The following is an 18215-nucleotide window of genomic DNA, read 5'->3' as shown; positions in this document are numbered from 1 at the left end:
ATGCTGTATTCAGTATGGATGCTGTTTAGTGCACTGCTACCCATCACTGTTACAAATACCACCGATTGGCCTAAAATGATCATCTATGAGCGTTATTTTTGTTTCTGTCTGACAGGTAAATGTTTGTTCTTATCTTTCCTTCGGCTGAAGCGGAGTGTCACTGTTTATTTGCTTAGATACTATCATGTCGCGTCAGCGCATGAATAGTGTCTCGCAGCCCGAGTGGAAATATGGCCTGTTTACTCTGTAAGATCGTGATGTTAAACAGCTTTTAGGTGGCTGACGATGACACGTAGAGCAACTGTAGACGCAGAAAGATGCTGTTTGTTTTGAGATATTATTCTTTAAATTCAGATGAATAGTGGGGCCGATTCATATTATTATTATTATTGTTGTTGTTGTTTTTCCCTTTCTGTTCGGAATTCTTTTTAAGCTTCTTTACTTATGGAAAAATAGATTCAAGGATTAATACATCTTTATGATGCATTACTGTGCATTTCCCCACTGTAACAATAGACGAGGTGATACGGGGTGAATGCATCCTTCTCAGTCGTGCTAGGCGCATGAAACAGCAGTTTTGGGCTCCTGAGAGTTTCAGGCACAGACTCACAGCTACTCGCTGCTAGATACCACACTTCTTCTTTCGTTATTTTTAAAATAATGCATTCATTAATGTCAAATGTTCTCCATTACGCTGATACTGAGACTGTAAGTACATTAGAAGGTTATACTTGAAGGGACATGTTCAACAAAAAAATGAAAATTCTGTCATCATTTACTCACCCTGATGTTTTTCCAAACCCGTGTGATTTTCTTTTTTTTATCTTCTGTGGAACACAAATGGAGATGTTGCACAGAATCTTTTTTGCATAGAGTTAAAGTGAATGGTAATATTTATTTTTGTTCACCACAGGAAAAAAAAAGAGAAAGTTATTAGATTTTTAAAACAACATGAGGCTGAGTAGATGATTTCATTTCAATTTTTTCAATGTTTATTGTGTTGATGCTGTACCAGTAGTTCTCAAAGTGTTCTTTGTGCATTGTAATAGAGTGAGGTGAAAATCAAGATGACTGACAGCGGGGATCTTTGTCCTCACTTGGACTCTATTGGTGAAGTTACTAAGGAGAAACTGATTCAGAAGTCAAAGGTTAGAATTGCTTTTGCTAATATCTAAGTGCTAATATTAAATGTGTTATGAGTGGTGCACAGTGAATTTTATCTAATTGTTTTTACTCAAGGGCACATGCCAGTCATGTGGAGTAGGTGGACCCAACCTCTGGGCATGTCTACAGGTGAGGAGCCTTTTCCCTAGCAAACATGTTAGATAAGTAGAATGCATTTCTAGGCCCTGAAAAAAAAATCATAATTATTACTCTTTGTCCTGCTTTCCCCACAGTGTGACTGTCCTTATGTAGGCTGCGGAGAATCACATTCTGATCACAGTACTATACATGCACAGGTGACATTCTTATTCATTCAATTATTCACGCCATTCTCTGGCATTCGTTCTGTTCAGTTATTATCCATATCATTTCTCTTGTTCTTTTGTACGTGTGCATCTTTTTTTCTTCTTTTTTTCAGGCCAAAAAACACAATCTGACAATAAACTTGACCACATTCAGGGTGTGGTGTTATGTCTGTGAGAGGGAGGTGTTTCTGGAACCAAAGCCTGTTACTCCTGTATCATTAGCTCACCGCTGCAAACCACATGAACAGGTAAAGTCATCAGACTATTTGAAACATCTCACAGAAATGTGCACTTTTAGCTTGTTAGGATTGTGTAAACAAGATTAAGATGGTTCTTCCTGGTTGAGGTTGGCTGTGTCTCCTGCATTATTAATATCAATCTTAAGATGTCATTTAAACACAATAATTTATAAAGCACATGTATAATACAAGAAACATAATTCTCTTGTTTTTTCATCCCCAAAGGATCCTCTTCCCCAGACAGCATGTCACCCGTTAAAAGCAGTGCCTATCGCAGTGGCGGATGAGGAAGGCTCAGAATCTGAGGAGGATGAGCTCAGACCTAGAGGTATAATTATATCAACAGGTTAGCTAGTACACATTGCATGGTATTTCAAATCCTCTAATAAAGTCTAAATGGCAAGGACACCCACCTAGAAAATATTAAAGGGGTGGTTCATTGCGATTTCACTTTTTTAACGTTAGTTAGTGTGTAATGTTGCTGTTTGAGCATAAAAAATATCTGCAAAGTTACGAAGCTGAAAGTTCAATGCAAATGGAGATATCGTCTTTTAAAATTCTGGCAGTTTAATGCCGACAAAAACGGCTGGTAGGGACTACAACAAGTTACTTCCCAGGTTCGTGACATCACAAACCCTGATTTGAACCCCGCCCTCGGGAAAAGGCAGCAAAGGGGGAGAGGCCATGCTGCGCTGCTTTAGAGAAGAGGAAGAGAAAACTAGAGGTGCACGTAAAAATCTATTCATATATGAATCGCGATTCTGTCTTCTAACGATTCTAATGGATTCACAAGTTTCAAAATCAATGTTCTAAAGCAGCGGTTTTTAATACTGTTCCTCACGTCCCCCTGCTCTGCACACGCTCTGCATCTCTCTCTCTCTCTCTTTCATTCAGCTCAGCTCCGACAATGAACTGTTCCAATTATACACTTATTTTCACATAGCTATGAGAAGCATTAAACATGGATGCGCATGCGGTTGCTGTACTGTATTAAAGCTTTAATCAGGATAAAACCGTATATTAAAAGCTAACATAAGCAGTAGCATTTACAACAGCATATCTAAAAGTATGAGACAACAACAAACAAAAAACATAGGCCTACCACTAAAAGCCATGCTTGCACAGGTTCTGCACGATCCTCTTCAATATCCTCTGTTTACAATACAACCGGAGCACATGCCGCTGAGGTGAGGGGCGGGACATTTAGACGCGCACTAGAGGCGGTTTAGCAAATCACAACACACTGGCATTAACACATGTTAGACTGCACCCCATAAACACAATCAAGCCTAGAAAAAACCCAGTGAACCACCCCTTTAAGATTGATACGATTTTTTAATGATTTTGAAATAAGTCCCTTATGCTCACCAAACCTGCATTTATTTGACTGAAAAACAGATTTAAGAAAAACAGCAATATTTTGAAATATGACTACAATTAAAGACCTTTTTTTTAATTTACATATATTGAAAAATGCAATTTATTTCTGAAATGGCAAAGCTGAATTTTCTGATTTGGTGTTCAAAAACATTTGAAACTCAAGAAAGTGATTTGGCTCTCATGAAACATTGCTTACTTTTATCAATGTTGAAAATTTTTGTGGAAACTGATACTTGTTTGAGATTTTTTTTTGATGAATGTAAAGTTCAAATAACAACATTTATGCATCCTTCCTGAGTAGAAGTATTGATTTCTTTAAAAAAATTTAAGTGACCCCAAATATTCATAGTAGTTGTCAGTCAGTATGGATTTTTCAAATGACCTTTTCCGTAACTTATATATTTACTAACAGATGACTATTAAGTCCTGCTTATGCAACATTTTAAAGGAGCAGATTGAATAATGTCTATAATAACAAATAACCAGTCAATTACCTTTTCTGTTCTCTTAATATGAGAAGGCTTAATGGAAGTAAGCTGAATTAAATTGGATCTCATTGTCAGTGGTTATGTGTAACAGTTAAGATTCTGTTTCACATGCCAAAGGTCTCACAGGGATGAAGAACATTGGGAACTCCTGTTACATGAATGCTGCACTGCAGGCCCTCTCCAACTGGTGAGCTCACAACTTGTGAAGCATGAATAAGCATAATTCAGACAACACAAATTGGAAGCTTGACTGATTTCACTGGTTTATTTTTCGGTTCCATGTATCCTGTTTCTTTCTATTTTTCTCTCCAGTCCTCCTTTGACTCAGTTTTTCCTGGATTGCAGTGGGCTGGTCCGTACGGATAAGAAGCCGGCGTTGTGTAAAAGCTATCAGAAGCTTATATCTGAGCTCTGGCACAAGAAACGGTAACAAGTACTGACTTGTCAAAACTGTTAACCTAGACCTGGCCAGTTCTAGCTAACTTAATCTTAATCTATTGAGCTTGGTCCTAATTATCTGAATCTTGTCGTTCTCTGTTGGTTTCTTTTTAACTCTGTCAAGGCCAAGTTATGTTGTGCCCACTAGTCTGTTTCATGGAATCAAACTGGTGAACCCCATGTTTCGTGGCTACGCTCAACAGGTATATAAAGCAGAGTAATTGAAGTATTATTTATATACTATTATAGTAATTATTCATATTTTAAAATGGCTTTTATTTTGACATTTATGTTTTATTAATTTGTTTAGGCGCTTTTGTCATTTTGAGTTTTTAAAATATTTGTTTTAATTAATTTTTTATTTCAGTTGTATTATTAATCATTTTAGTACTTCAACATAAACATAAGATTTTATTCAGATCATTTGCCAATGTAACGTTTTTAAGTTTCATTTTTTAAGTGTACATATATTGTCTAACATTTATATTTTATTTCATCTTTTTCAATTGACCAAAACAATTTTAATATTTTAGTTTAAGTTAACAGTAACAACACTGATATGGAGATTATTATGCAGATTGTAATACTATCATATAAGCCCCATAGTATTTTTGTAAAGTAAACACTCCTTGCTTCTGTCTTTTTAAGGACACTCAGGAGTTTTTGCGATGTCTGATGGACCAACTTCATGAGGAGCTGAAGGAGCCTTTGACCGTCTGCAGTGGTGCAATCTCAGATGTCGAGCCTGACCACAGCCGTAATCATGTCGATGGAGACCGAAGCCCCTCTGAGGACGAGTTCCTGTCGTGTGACTCTGGATCAGGAAGCGAGAGAGGAGATGGAGAGAGAGCTGGAGGAGAAGCAGAGCTGCTCATCCAAGATGAATGTGTGGGAGTGAGAGGAAATGGAGGAATCTCGGAGAAAGAGAGACTGAAGGAGAGAAGAGGAGAAGAGAGGACACGGGAAATGGACGAGGATGCAGATGTGGACACGACTGCACAAGAAGGACAGGCAGAGAGAGAAACAGAGGCAACAACTGCAACCACACATGTGCCGGCACCAGGAAATACAGGTATGATGTTCTTATAGTCTTACACTACCAACATTTTTGTGTGTGTGTTTGAAAGAATTCCATCAAGACTGCAAAAATACAGCAAAAACAGTAATATTGTGAAATTATATTACAAATATTAGAATCTGTTCTCTATTTTAATATTTTTAAAATGTATTCTTGTGATGGCAAAGCTGAATTTTCAGCAGCCATTACTCCAGTCTTCAGTGTCTTTCAGAAATAAAATAAAAAAATCTTCATTTGTGCTGCTTAACATTTTTGTGGAAACCATGATCCTTTTTAAAGATTCTTTAATGAAAAGAAAGCTCAAAAGAACAGCAATTATTTAAAATAGAAATATAGTCTTTTCTGTCGCTTAATTCAATGCATCTTTCCTGTTTAAAGGGGTCATTGGATGCTAAATTCACTTTTACATGTCTTTTGAACATAAATGTGTGTTGGCAGTGTGTGTGCACATCTACCCTATAATGATAAAAATCCACCCAGTGGTTTTTATTTAATCCTTAAAGGGGTCATATGATGCTGCTAAAAAGAACATTATTTTGTGTATTTGGTGTAATGAAATGTTGCACCATAGAAGTCCATTATAAGGAGAGAAATCCTAAACTGTTTTCCTCAAAAAACATAATTTCTTTACGACTGAAGAAAGAAAGACATGAACATCTTGGATGACAAGGGGGTTGAGTACATTATCTGTAAATTTTTGTTCTGGAAGTGAACTACTCATAAACAGTCTCTCAGAGCATGGCTCATCACCCCACAGAAGAGAGGGGCGGGGTCTGATTTTGACAAGGTAAAAAGGGTATTGTTTTACACTACCATTGAGAAATTTTAACCAAACTATGATATAGACTTTTCATTAAGACCCTAAAGAATCATATCAACTTGTGGAAAATGGGCATCCGATGACCCCTTTAAAAGTATTAATCATACTCACTCCCGACTTTTAAAAGGTAGTTTATGTTTAGTAGTTTATGAATGGGAATATAATTCTTTAAAAATATATAAATCGTCTCACTTCCTGATCCCTCTTTTTATTGCAGAACCTGATAATGAAGCCTCCATGCATTGTTCATCCTCTCGTCCCTGTAGCCCCACTCACAGTGTGCAGGAACTCCACTCCAGACTCTCCAGCAGCCCACCAAGATCCAGCCCCCTCAGAGCTGGACCCACTTATACGTTCAAGAAAGGTTTGCTTCTCTCATATAACTAAATACAGCATAGATGTAAAACAAAACAAAACAAAAAGTTGTACTTTGCTTTGCACTGAATAACCGTCATGATTGTTTGTCCTATAGCTCAGATGCTCCTAAGCACCAAGAAGAAGAAGCAGTCCCGTTTCCGCAGTGTTATTTCAGATATTTTTGACGGATCCATTCTGAGTCTTGTTCAGTGTTTGACATGTGACAGGGTGAGGAAGGATGCAAGGAGTTTTTCTGTCTCTAGAGGGCACTAAGCATCAAATCACTTTCATTACACTTAAAAATGCATTAAAAACTGCAAGATCTTCATGCACCATGTAGTTTCTGAGAAGCTCCACTTTCAATTCATATCGCTTCTCGAAGAATACTGCAATGTATAGCTGCACAAACAGTGTTCATATCACATAAACCAAATGTTATGTACCCATGGATATATTTTAAGGGAATGGTATGTGTGAGACTGCAGAAAGAGCAATGTTTCAAAGAAAATATCTGCCTTTGTAGGTTTCAACAACCGTGGAGACCTTTCAGGACCTCTCTTTGCCTATTCCGGGTAAAGAGGATTTGGCCAAACTCCATTCCTCCATCCACCAGAGTGCTCCTGTTAAAGCTGGTGTCTGCACAGAAGGCTATGCCACCCAGGGCTGGATCTCCTACATCATGGAATCTATACGAAGGTATAGCGAGAGAGTGATGTGGCAGAGAATGATCAAGATGCGGAAAGAGCAAAATAAGGCTTTGACAATAAATTCCACTATAGTTCAAAAAATAGTTTTGGTATGATTGCCAAATCACTAAGGTTATGTTTGTCTAATCAAATATACAGTAAAAAACAAATTTTCAAGCAACTATTACTCCGTACAGTGTCACATGATCCTTCAGAAATCATTGTGAAATTCTTAATTGGTCGATATTTTTGCGGAAAGCATTTTTTTTTCAGGATTATTTGATGAATAGAATGTGTAAAATATTTTTTTGAAACAAAAGTCTTTAGTGTCAGTTTTTGAACGTTAGTGTGTTTACTAAAAGCTGAATGTAAAACAATGTAATTGCCCTGAAAACAGACATTGATCTTTTAATATAAACATATGTGTTTATGCAGGTTTGTAGTGTCGTGTATTCCCAGTTGGTTTTGGGGCCCAATGGTAATGCTGGAGGACTGCCTGGCAGCCTTCTTTGCTGCTGATGAGCTGAAAGGTAAGCACATCATGTTTGACGTTTCTGAATGTGCAATATGGGTGAGATAGATAAGATGGAAAAAAATGAATATTACCTGTTCCACTGCTTGTCAACCCTGGGTTGATGTTTATTTTCTTTCTGCCAAACAGGAGACAACATGTACAGCTGTGAGCGATGTAAAAAGTAAGATTCCTAAAATGTGTGTGATCAACATGTAAAAATGTAGTAGTTGCTATGCTGTGTAAATATTTAATAGTCTAATTTAAATAGTTCTTATGTTTTTACAGCCAAAATCATGCTGTAGCTGTGGTTTGTATGTTTAGTTGATGAAACATGAGCTTATTTACTCTACCTGTTTCCCAGATTGAGAAATGGTGTGAAATATTGTAAAGTTCTGCGTCTGCCAGAAGTAAGTGCTCATTTTACATTTACATTTAGTCATTTACTGCTCTTTTCAATACAACTTGTATTCCTAGTGAGTTTGAATGTGTGTCATCTCCTTTTCAGATATTGTGCATTCATCTGAAGCGTTTCAGGCATGAAGTCATGTACTCATTCAAGATAAATAGCCACGTGTCATTCCCTTTGGAGTGTTTGGATCTTAAGCCCTTCTTGGCTAAGGAGAGCCCATCTCAGATTACTACCTTCGACCTGCTGTCTGTCATCTGTCATCACGGCACTGCTGGGAGTAAGTTACTTCTGTGTAATCTTGCGAAATAAATTGTAGCAGAAGCTTTGAGATTTTGAGATATGAATTGGCATTCATTCATCACTGGCACTTTTCCCAGATGAGAATGTAGACATTATTTTGTTTGTAGTTTTATTTGAGTGAAATAATGTTTTTTGTGTTCGACAGGTGGTCACTACATAGCATACTGTCAGAATGTGATCAATGGACAGTGGTATGAGTTTGACGATCAGTATGTAACAGAAGTTCATGAGACAGTAGTGCAGAACGCTGAAGCATATGTTCTCTTTTACAGGTACACTTCTTTTTTTGACCTTGTAATGTTTGTGATTAGCACACTCAGTAAATTTTTTTTTCTCATTAAAGTTATGGTGAAATGGAAATTCATGCTTTTTCGAAATGTGTCTTCGTAATTTTTCAAGATGTTGTAACTAATTTTTCCCAACACTCTTCCCAATCATTTAGTCTGCTTAAACCCCGCCCCTTTTCTTACAATTTCCAATCAACAGATAGAACAAAGTTCTGCCCTACTTTTTTTTAAATATTCCTTTTCACTCAGATACTACAGAAGATCTGTCATGCCTTTAAACTGTTTTACACACAGTAAAATGAAGAGTAATTTTGAAAAATATGAGTAAAACAATGTACATTCTCTAGGGATATGACGATTCACTCAATATGATTTCACGATTCAATTTCTTATGATTTTTAACAAAATGAGATTTAAGACAAATTATACATAAAAAGGTGTCTTTTTATTATTTCTCAGACAAAATGCCGCACATTTCTTTGTGAAATTGAAATATGTCAAAACAAAACTGAATTTTAAAACAAATCCCAAATCAAATAAATAATTAATACAAATAAAAGAAATCTCTTCATACAAACAAACTAAGGCTTTGCCTTTCCATTTAAAATTAGAGGCAACCACTGTATTTGAATCATGATCCAAACAAAGATGCTGCATACATGCAGCATGAGCAGTTTTTAATCTAAATTAGAATTTTAAAATTTGAAGCAAAAACATTATGCTCTGACTTTAGCTTTGTGAAATTATGCTACATAAAACATCTGCACGAAATAAAAGCGGCAGACAGGCTGAATGAGATGCAAATTCACTCTCTGACAACAGGTGGTGCTTATGGAACAGCTCTTATTTATAGATATAGGGTTTGCTTGGTGTAAACAAAGCAGCGCTGCTCTTATAAACATTACCTTAATATGCATTATACAGAGACATGATGAAAAGAAAATGCCGAAAAATCAAAACTTTTTCTGAAGACAGTCAATTCCCCTCAAGAGAACCCCACTCCCAACTGTTTCACATTTCATTTAACATCTCAACCGATTTGATTCATCACATTTTTATCGATTGTCAACCAGCTTATGGTGCATCGTTACATCCCTAACATTAACATAAGCAGAAGACTGCAGTTATATCAGTAGCCTAATGATAGCTTTTTTATTGTACATGGAGTGGGTTGCCTCTTCATTGAAGCCGCCATGTTGGCATCACGTGACTTGCCGTGGCGTGCACCATAATGAATCACCAGCAAAATACAAAAATTCATTTGGATTGGTTCCAAGAATGTCTATTATATACTGGTATTTGTTTTATGACATGGAGTGAAAGCAAAAATTATTGTAATTTTATGTTAATTTCTCTTTCAGGAAGAGCAGTGAAGAATCTGTGAGAGAAAGACAGAAGGTTGTTGCTCTGGCTAATTTAAAGGAGCCCGGTCTGCTGCAGTTCTACATCTCCAGAGAATGGCTCAACAAGTTCAACACATTTATTGAGCCCGGACCCATCACCAACCACACTTTCCTCTGTCAGCATGGAGGTACAATCACACACTAATACTCTGATGTATATCTAATTTAAGTGGATTTATTTAGGAAGTATTAATTTATTTACATCAAGGTTTGTGTTACACAATAAGTTCAGAAGAGTTTAGGGGGGCACTGCTGAGTCTTGCTCTGTCATAAACTTTGCTGCTGTAAGGACAGTGACTTGTTTTTTTTTTTTATACACATGGCTGTGATTACTGTGCAAGAATGAAGATAGTAAGTTAATGGATTTACTGGCTACAGTATATGGTGGATAACGGATGTAAGATGACGCAATATGGATAATTTAAAGGGATAGTTACCCAAAAATGAAAATTCTGTCATTAATTACTCACCCTCCTGTCGTTCCAAACCCATAAGACCTTTGTTCATCTTCAGAACACAAATTAAGATATTTCTTATGCAATCTGAGAGCTTTCTGACCCTGCATAGACAGCAACACAGCTACCATGTTCAAGGCCTAGAAAGGTAGTAAGGACATCATTTAAACAGTCCATGTGACATCAGTGGTTCAACCTTCATTTTATAAAGCTATGAGAAATGGACATGTTTAGTATGACATGAGGGTGAGTAATTAATGACAGAATTTTTATTCTTGGGTGAACTATCACATTAAATTAAATTAACTTTTTTTTTTTTGCCTAACATAAGTGACATAAAAGAATAAATCAAGGACATAGTCTTATAGTGTAAATGTTTGTGTTTCTTCTCAAATCAACAGATTTGAGCCGTCACAACTCACACATCTTTTTACAGCATTTTTTTCCCTCAGTGGAAAATGTACCTTCAGAAGTTTATCTAGGATGGCTGAAGTTTGTTTTTTTCCCTCCTCTAGAGCTCTATGTGATGACTCATATGTGAACTATTAATTACATTAAGCCACCGAATTCAGTGTATACATGTTTTTATGTGAGTTTTTCACATAGAGCAGTGGTTCTCAGCCCTTTTGACTGGTAAGGCCCCCCTTCTTCTGAGACAATATTCAAAGGCCATCTTATCTAAACCTAAAATATATACCTCTGGTACTTCTACTGTAAACTCAAAAATATGATGCAGTTTAATTTTGTAATCTTCATTTTCAGTATTTTAAATTAAGGTTATACCTAAATAAGTCTTTTTAAAAAATATCGGGCAAGCGACACAATGAGCTCCACGGTTTGGTGCAAGAAAATCATCCACTTTTGTCAGTTACGACTAATAGGTAATTTTCAGCCTGGTATATCCCCCCATAATGTGCACATTGGTGGATTTTTAAACTGTTTCACTTACTGTAAGCAGTAAAAACTAAACTCAGGTGTGATTTTATACAGGAATCCCTCCTACCAAGTACCATTATGTGGATGATCTGGTTGTGATCCTTCCCCAAAATGTGTGGGAATATCTCTACAACAGGTGAGTCATGCATACACTCTAAAAAATGCTGGGTTGTTTCAACCCAACTTTGGGTCAAATATGTACTAACCCAACCGTTGGGTTAAATTTTTATATTACATTTTTAACCCAAAAGTTGGGTTAGTCCATATTTGACCCAAAGTTGGGTTGAAACAACCCAGCATTTTTTAGAGTGTAGCAATGCACATTTTTGACCTTTAGGGAGTCCTCATGACATTTACCAAATTAGTGGAATATGGTATGACTTTTAAGCTTTTGATCTGGTGAAGTCAATAAAATCTCAGTCCAACCCTGAACTAACAAAATGCTTATGGAGTTCTGTCGGTTCAAGACATCTGATGTCATGTGCAAGGAACTCCACCAGCAGTTCAATGTAAACATTGTTGGGCTATGTGTTTGCTCTTTTCACTGGCCATGCTTTGAATGTTTCGTCATGTTTTGAAACATTTTTCACAGGTTTGGGGGAGGCCCGGCCGTGAATCACTTATACGTGTGTGCCATCTGCCAAGTAGAGATCGAGACTTTAGCCAAACGGCGGAAACTGGAGATAGACACCTTTATAAAGGTGAGCAAATTACTTCAAGTGACATCCAAGTACAGACAAATTAGTGCCTGCTTGAGTATTGCCAACTATTGTAACCCACTTAAAAGTATACAATGACTACTTATCACCACAACCCTCACTGTCAATCACAGATGGGGATTAAGCGTATTTGAATTCTGTTCTTCTAGGTTATGTCCTCAGAGCTACAGCATTTTTATGTAACATGGTGTAGAAACTCCTCTTGGAAGGAGCATAATGTTCTTGGAAGTGTTTGGTGCTCGTAAAAGCCAGAGAATTGATGAAACACAGACTGCATGCTGGACAGATCAAGGGTGTGATCTGCACTGCAATCTTATCAGAAGTAGGGCTGGACAATAATTCAATATCAATATGTATCGCGATATAATTTTTTTCAATAACGGTGATATGATTTTTAAACAGATTTCTGATATTTCGATATACATTACCAGTGTTTCCCATACATTGATTTATTTGTGGCGTTTGACTAAATAAACATGAGCACTGAACGTTTCAAAATCAAAACGCGGCGCGGGTGTTTTATATAAATGTATCTCTAAAGGGAACCGACTGTCTTCATAAAAGTTTCGAAAGCATTTTTATTTTATCTGATAAAGTAGCGTTCATGAGCGGAGCTGCTTTGATTACAGCCGTTACCGGTGAAGCCTCTGGTTCTACCGCTCTCAAAGCGCCTCCTGCTGGCAGAGAATCAGTTTGCATTTGTAATAATAAGCCCGTCTCCAGCAACGTTTTTGTTGTTGCTTATTTTTTGTTTTGTTTTCTGCAGCAACTCAGAGCACTTTTCATACTCTGTATCCTGGATGAAGCACATTTGTTTCAATCTATAAGAATAATCAGCCTACACTACCAGTCAAAGGTTTTTTAACAGTAAGATTTTTATTTTTTTTTTTTTTTTAAAGAAGTCTCTTCTGCTCACCAAGCCTGCATTTATTCGATCCAAAGTACAGCAAAAAGCGTAAAATTTTGAAATATTTTTACTATTTAAAATAACTGCTTTCTATTTGAATATATTTTAAAATGTAATTTATTGCTGTGATCAAAGACATTTATAATGTTACAAAAGATTTCTATTTCAGATAAATGCTGTTCAACAATGTTTTTGAGCAGCAAATCAGAATATTAGAATGATTTCCGAAGGATCATGTGACTGGAGTAATGATGCTAAAAATTGAGCTTTGAAATCACAGGAATAAATTACATTTTAAAATATATTCAAATAGAAAGCAGTTATTTTAAATAGTAAAAATATTTCAAAATGTTACTGTTCTTGCTGTATTTTGGATCAAATAAATGCAGGCTTGGTGAGCAGAAGAGAATTCTTTAAAAAACATTAAAAATCGTACTGTACAAAAATTTTGACTGGTATGTTAGCCAATAGTTTGAATTTTTTTCCTAAAAAATTAAATAGTTTTATAGGAAGAGGTTTCATAGACTTTTTTTAATAGTGTTCATATCAATAATATCGGAATTATATTGTATCGACCGAAATTAAGAAATATATTGTGATATACATTTTTTCCATATCGTCCAGCCCTAATCAGAAGTGCAGCATCTGTGAGATGCACCACTAGCTTTGAATCAGACATGTTTTAAAGCTTTGGAAATATCTAGAGGTCTTGTATGAAACTCCTCAGGTTTGCAAGGGGAACATAAGAGTAACATATAAAAATTTAATTGCTATATAATACAATTCAGTCAAATGCTGAAATGCTCAGATTGGTTCAAGGGAGTTTGATAATCCACATATCTCTATCTCGGTTTCTCTTTTTCTCTCACTGTCTATAGTTAAATAAGGAGTTTCAAGCTGAAGAAGCGCCTACAGTCATCCTGTGTATCAGCATGCAGTGGTTTAGAGAATGGGAGAACTTTGTCAAGGGCAAAGACAACGGTACAGTCTGATACAAACAGAGTAATGCACATCTCAAGAAACATGAAACTTTTTTTTTATCTCAGAAAATATGCAGCAAAATAAATAATGCAATCTGTGGAATTTAGTTCAATGACCTGAGGGAGGTATATAAGTGTCTGGTTATACTTTGTGACCATTGCGACATTTTCTATTTGTATTTGAACATTTTTAAAGTGAAATCAACATTGACAAATCTTTTTTTTTTTTTGTGGAAAATTTGCAGTATTTATTACAAATAATTTATCCTTGCACATTTTTTTATGAGCTCTGTGAGCGTGAGGGCTGGGTAATTAGGTTGTCCAATGGCCTGATGAGTTGCAATCCCTTTCCTCCAGCAATTTGTCACTCACATGAAACGCTCGCAATAAGTAGCAAATGACAACAATTCAGTCATTTCCTGGTGGACAGATGTTCTTTATTTGTCTTGTTTGAGATGCCCTTCACTCGCATTTTATGTCATAATAGAGAAGAACAGTCAATCACAATTTCCAGTACATGCTGACTTGATAGATATTTCAAAAATATGTTCCATTAACTTTTACTATTAGGCCAATTTCTTGCTGATATATTTTTCTTGTGTTCCACAGAGAAAAGAAAAAATATTCAAGTTGAATGACTTTGATGACAGTGTTTTCATTTTTTGGTGAACTGTCCTTTTAAGGCTTTGTGTAAAATGCTTTGCAAAAGTCCATGTTACATTTAGGTACATTTTTCTGATGTTATAGTACTCCCCAAAAATTGTAAACACTGCGTCTCTGAAAAACACTTAAAACATTGCTCTGTTTGTTTGAGTGTTTTGACCAGCCTGACATGGCAACATCGACTCAAACCAATGGCGAGACTTCTTGTTAGCTCTGCCAAGACCACCCTCTGTATTTTCAAGGGAATGTTTGCTTATGCACTGTAAAGGTCATTATTTTTTTTAATCTCTCCTTCCCTCTTTCTCTCTCTGTCTCTCTCTGCTGGTTTAGAGCTGCCAGGCCCCATTGACAACAGCAAGATTGCAGTAATGAAAGGCGGACATATCCAGCTTAAACAAGGTATGGACTGTTTGTGTGTGTCAAATTGACATGTCTGTGACTCATCTTGTGTTTCAAAACTTTGTCTGACACGCATATGCGTGTGTTTGCATATAATTCATTATCTATGGCTTGGTTTGTAGGAGCAGACTATGGGCAGATATCTGAAGAAACGTGGCAGTACTTGTTAAGTATTTATGGCGGTGGGCCAGAGATTGCAGTGCGGCAAACAATCAGCCCCCCAGACACTGACACGCATGGTGAGAGGAAGATAGAGGCAGAGACCAGAGCCCTCTGAAATGGTGAGACACTTAGAATAACCACAAAAGTATTTAAAACACTAAGCCACACTTGTATGTGTTATGCATACTACAGTACTTTCCAAAAGTTTAGGGACAGTAAGATTTTATTTTATTATTATTTTTTTTTTTAATTCAGCAAATTACCTCATATATACACTACACAAGTGACATTTATAATTATAGAAGGCATTTACAATGTTACAAATTATCTCTATTTAAATCATTTGTTTTCTTTTTAAATTTCTATTCTTCAAAGAATTGAGAAGAACTGTTTTAAACATTGATGATAATAAATGTAACTTGAGCACTAAATGAGCATATTAGAATTATTTGAATGGATGGTAATGAATTTCTTCTCATTCTATAATAAAATGTCAAACCAAGTATCATTTATTTAAAACAAATAGCACAAACATGCTTTTCAAACAAAATAATTTCACTAAAAGTATTTAGCCACCTTTTGGTTTTTAAATGTTATAGAATATGTATGTAGTTAAAACGGTATATTAGGCCTATATCTACTCTTCTGGTTCACCTGTATGAACTTGAGGGGAACCCTTTATACATCCTCTAGTCTGAGAAAGTGAAGTTAGTTCTGAGAAAAGCTCTAGCATCATTAATGCCAGACATGTTTCATCAGTGTATGGTGCAGACAGGCTGATTCATCACTAAATAAATACATCACCCTTGTGTGTGTCATAAGAGAGTTACAATGATTCTTCAGTTATAGGGGAACTTTTACTACTTGAAATCCTGAAAAATTCAAGTTCTTCGAACTTGGTTTCATCTTCATTCAAATATTTAATACTAGATCTGATAAAGGTTTTCATTGATTTTCAGGTGGATTTTGGTATAATGTGTAATGTAGTTTTTTTGATGGTGTGTGTGTGTGAGATGGTAACGCGAGTATAATGATATATTTCACATTTTGAAAAATGTGTTGATTAATATATAGTCCCCTTGCATGATTTTGAAAGTAAAATATCAAACTTCTTTCCTGTAAAATCATCCTAAGGGACAGAGAAGCTCCAAAAATAAAATAGTCATATTTAATAAGGCATAAAACATTAATTTGTTATTGATAGATCTTCTTTGTTTCTTTGCTCTGCTGTAGGTAATGAAGACCCTTGTGTGGATGACCGTTACGCACTACGCTTACATTTCTGTCTCACAAGCACTTTGTGAGCCTTTCTGTACATCTGCTATTTCTGACAGAGCTCTCCTAGTGTAGGAAAGTGTCTTATTTATTAAGTGAATACATCTGCTATCAGATACACGCATAAAACTTATTCAACATTCATGAACAAGCTTCACTCATGTGCGCTGGTGATATGCTTGTTTCTGTTGTCAGTGGGACTAAGGGCAGTGACTTAAGCCTTTCTCAGTAGTGCAGAGGTAAATACATAATGCATCACGCAGGACACATTCAAATCTTTGTTAGAGCTCTTTGCTGATGTCTGCCTAGGCAAAATAAGGCTTGAACTTAGTACCTGCATGTTCAAAGAAGCTTTCCCTGTCACCCTACTCCACTATATCCCAATAATTCACACTAAAAATCAGATGAAATCAGGCATGTTGGCACTTTGAGTTTTTTTACGAAGAAACAAGTGAATCATAATAGTGGTGAAGGCTTAAAATGTTTCACTATTTCACATCTAAGTGAGTTCTGTTTATGTTCCAACTCACTTCCTACCTCCGCGATCCATGAAAACAATTTCCGTCAATACTAAACAATCAAATGTTCATGTTCACACTAGCCATTCAATCTTTTTGGGAACTATACTGTAAGAGGGATAAGCTTTGATATTGCAGATATACGTTGGTGCCGACACGTTTGCTTTGGAAGTTATAATTCAAGCATTAAAAATCAGTAGCAGCAGGCTGTGATGTTATAGGTGACTTTGCCTTTACATGTTGATAGTAAAAGTTTTCTTTAATCTAGGACTGTTTACTCAATGCTACTGAAATCTGACTGTAACTATCAGGATGTGTTTCTTTTTCTGCCATTAATATTGCGTTTTGTTTTAATGCACTTTAAAATCCTCTGTTTTGGCATAGCTCCATGCTCTGTCCCAATCAAAGGAAGTGAATCTTTCCCGGATATCCCCATTTCAGTGCCCCAACTCTGACACAGGGTTGCGCAAGCTACAATATTTGGTCAGTATTAAATGGTCTTCAAAATGTTCTCCATTTCCTCAGACTGGCAAAACATAACTGTTTACTCAAATGCTTGATGTGTGGTCTGTTAAAAGCTGCATCATTTATATATGTTACAATGTTTTAATGATGCAGCACCATGGCCCCAAATGTAACTAAACTACATTTCTAAGGGAATGTGCAATGAGGCGTATCAGATGTGTTAGAAATGCTAATAAAATGCTGTCTTTTCAAACGTATTCTTTGTACATAGTAAAATGTAACAGTTTTTATTTATGAATGTCTCATAAGCAGGTCAGAATTGTGCAGAATTGCTGAGTTGTGTATAGAACAACAATGATCTGTTGCATATTTTGTTGCAGGAACCTAAAATTCCAAGGTAACTACTGATGTAATGTCTTTTTAACTTAAATGATTTAAATGTTAAGGTCTGTCTGATTTGACAAATAGAAATAAAGCCTGTTCTTTCTTCACAGTGTCCATTTCTTTTATTTGATTAGTTTATATACACTGCTTGTGGTTCCCAGAATTTCCTCCACATCTATGAGCAGTGGCTGTGATTACACTCATGACTAGTTTGATCCAGTTATAAACTTTAGATCTCTTTTGCAAAACCTAAACCCATGCCCACATTTGTTAACACTGAAAAAGAATAGCATTCTAATTGACTAATTTTTTAGCTCATGATTTTAAATGATTTCTTTAAAATAAATTGTTTTAATAAATTGCACTGGACATTGACAATATACCCAGGGTTAAGCTTCTAATATTTATATACTTTAATAAGATTTCTTTTTATATTTTCCGTTTTAATTTTAAATTTTTTAAATTTATTATTTTATGTGTTTTT

The 18215-nt window shown here is 35.9% G+C and overlaps 1 protein-coding gene across 2 annotated transcripts; it reads left to right on the top strand.

The window, feature by feature from the left end:
* The first annotated feature begins 6 nt into the window (after window positions 1-6).
* Window positions 7-17836, top strand: LOC107691016 (ubiquitin carboxyl-terminal hydrolase 20-like). Of its 2 annotated transcripts, none has more exons than XM_016489465.1 (25): window positions 7-115; window positions 1050-1148; window positions 1240-1293; window positions 1398-1460; window positions 1583-1717; window positions 1934-2036; window positions 3694-3763; window positions 3889-4002; window positions 4139-4217; window positions 4663-5086; window positions 6130-6276; window positions 6385-6497; window positions 6793-6965; window positions 7391-7485; window positions 7617-7650; window positions 7831-7876; window positions 7975-8155; window positions 8324-8450; window positions 9827-9996; window positions 11314-11395; window positions 11852-11960; window positions 13764-13866; window positions 14859-14927; window positions 15050-15208; window positions 16323-17836. In XM_016489465.1, exons 2-24 carry the CDS (start codon window positions 1068-1070, stop codon window positions 15202-15204), a joined length of 2727 nt encoding a protein of 908 aa, XP_016344951.1. In that variant the 5' UTR covers window positions 7-115; window positions 1050-1067; the 3' UTR covers window positions 15205-15208; window positions 16323-17836. The 2 variants fall into 2 exon arrangements, with proteins under 2 accessions (XP_016344951.1, XP_016344950.1); XM_016489464.1 differs by lacking the exon at window positions 7-115 and adding an exon at window positions 657-708.
* Window positions 17837-18215: the final 379 nt, after the last annotated feature.

This window comes from Sinocyclocheilus anshuiensis, unplaced genomic scaffold (genome assembly GCF_001515605.1).
Source record: "Sinocyclocheilus anshuiensis isolate Anshui unplaced genomic scaffold, SAMN03320099.WGS_v1.1 scaffold386, whole genome shotgun sequence".
Taxonomy (NCBI): domain Eukaryota; kingdom Metazoa; phylum Chordata; class Actinopteri; order Cypriniformes; family Cyprinidae; genus Sinocyclocheilus; species Sinocyclocheilus anshuiensis.
Note: the sequence above shows the minus strand (reverse complement) of the source record. Positions and strands in the feature narration are given on the sequence as shown.

Coding starts and splice junctions, on each gene's coding strand:
- LOC107691016 (XM_016489464.1), top strand. CDS start 661: ATGCATTCATTAATGTCAAATGTTCTCCATTACGCTGATACTGAGACT. Junction 7,651..7,830: donor AGCTGTGAGCGATGTAAAAA/GTAAGATTCCTA, acceptor CCTGTTTCCCAG/ATTGAGAAATGGTGTGAAAT. Junction 8,451..9,826: donor GCATATGTTCTCTTTTACAG/GTACACTTCTTT, acceptor TTTCTCTTTCAG/GAAGAGCAGTGAAGAATCTG.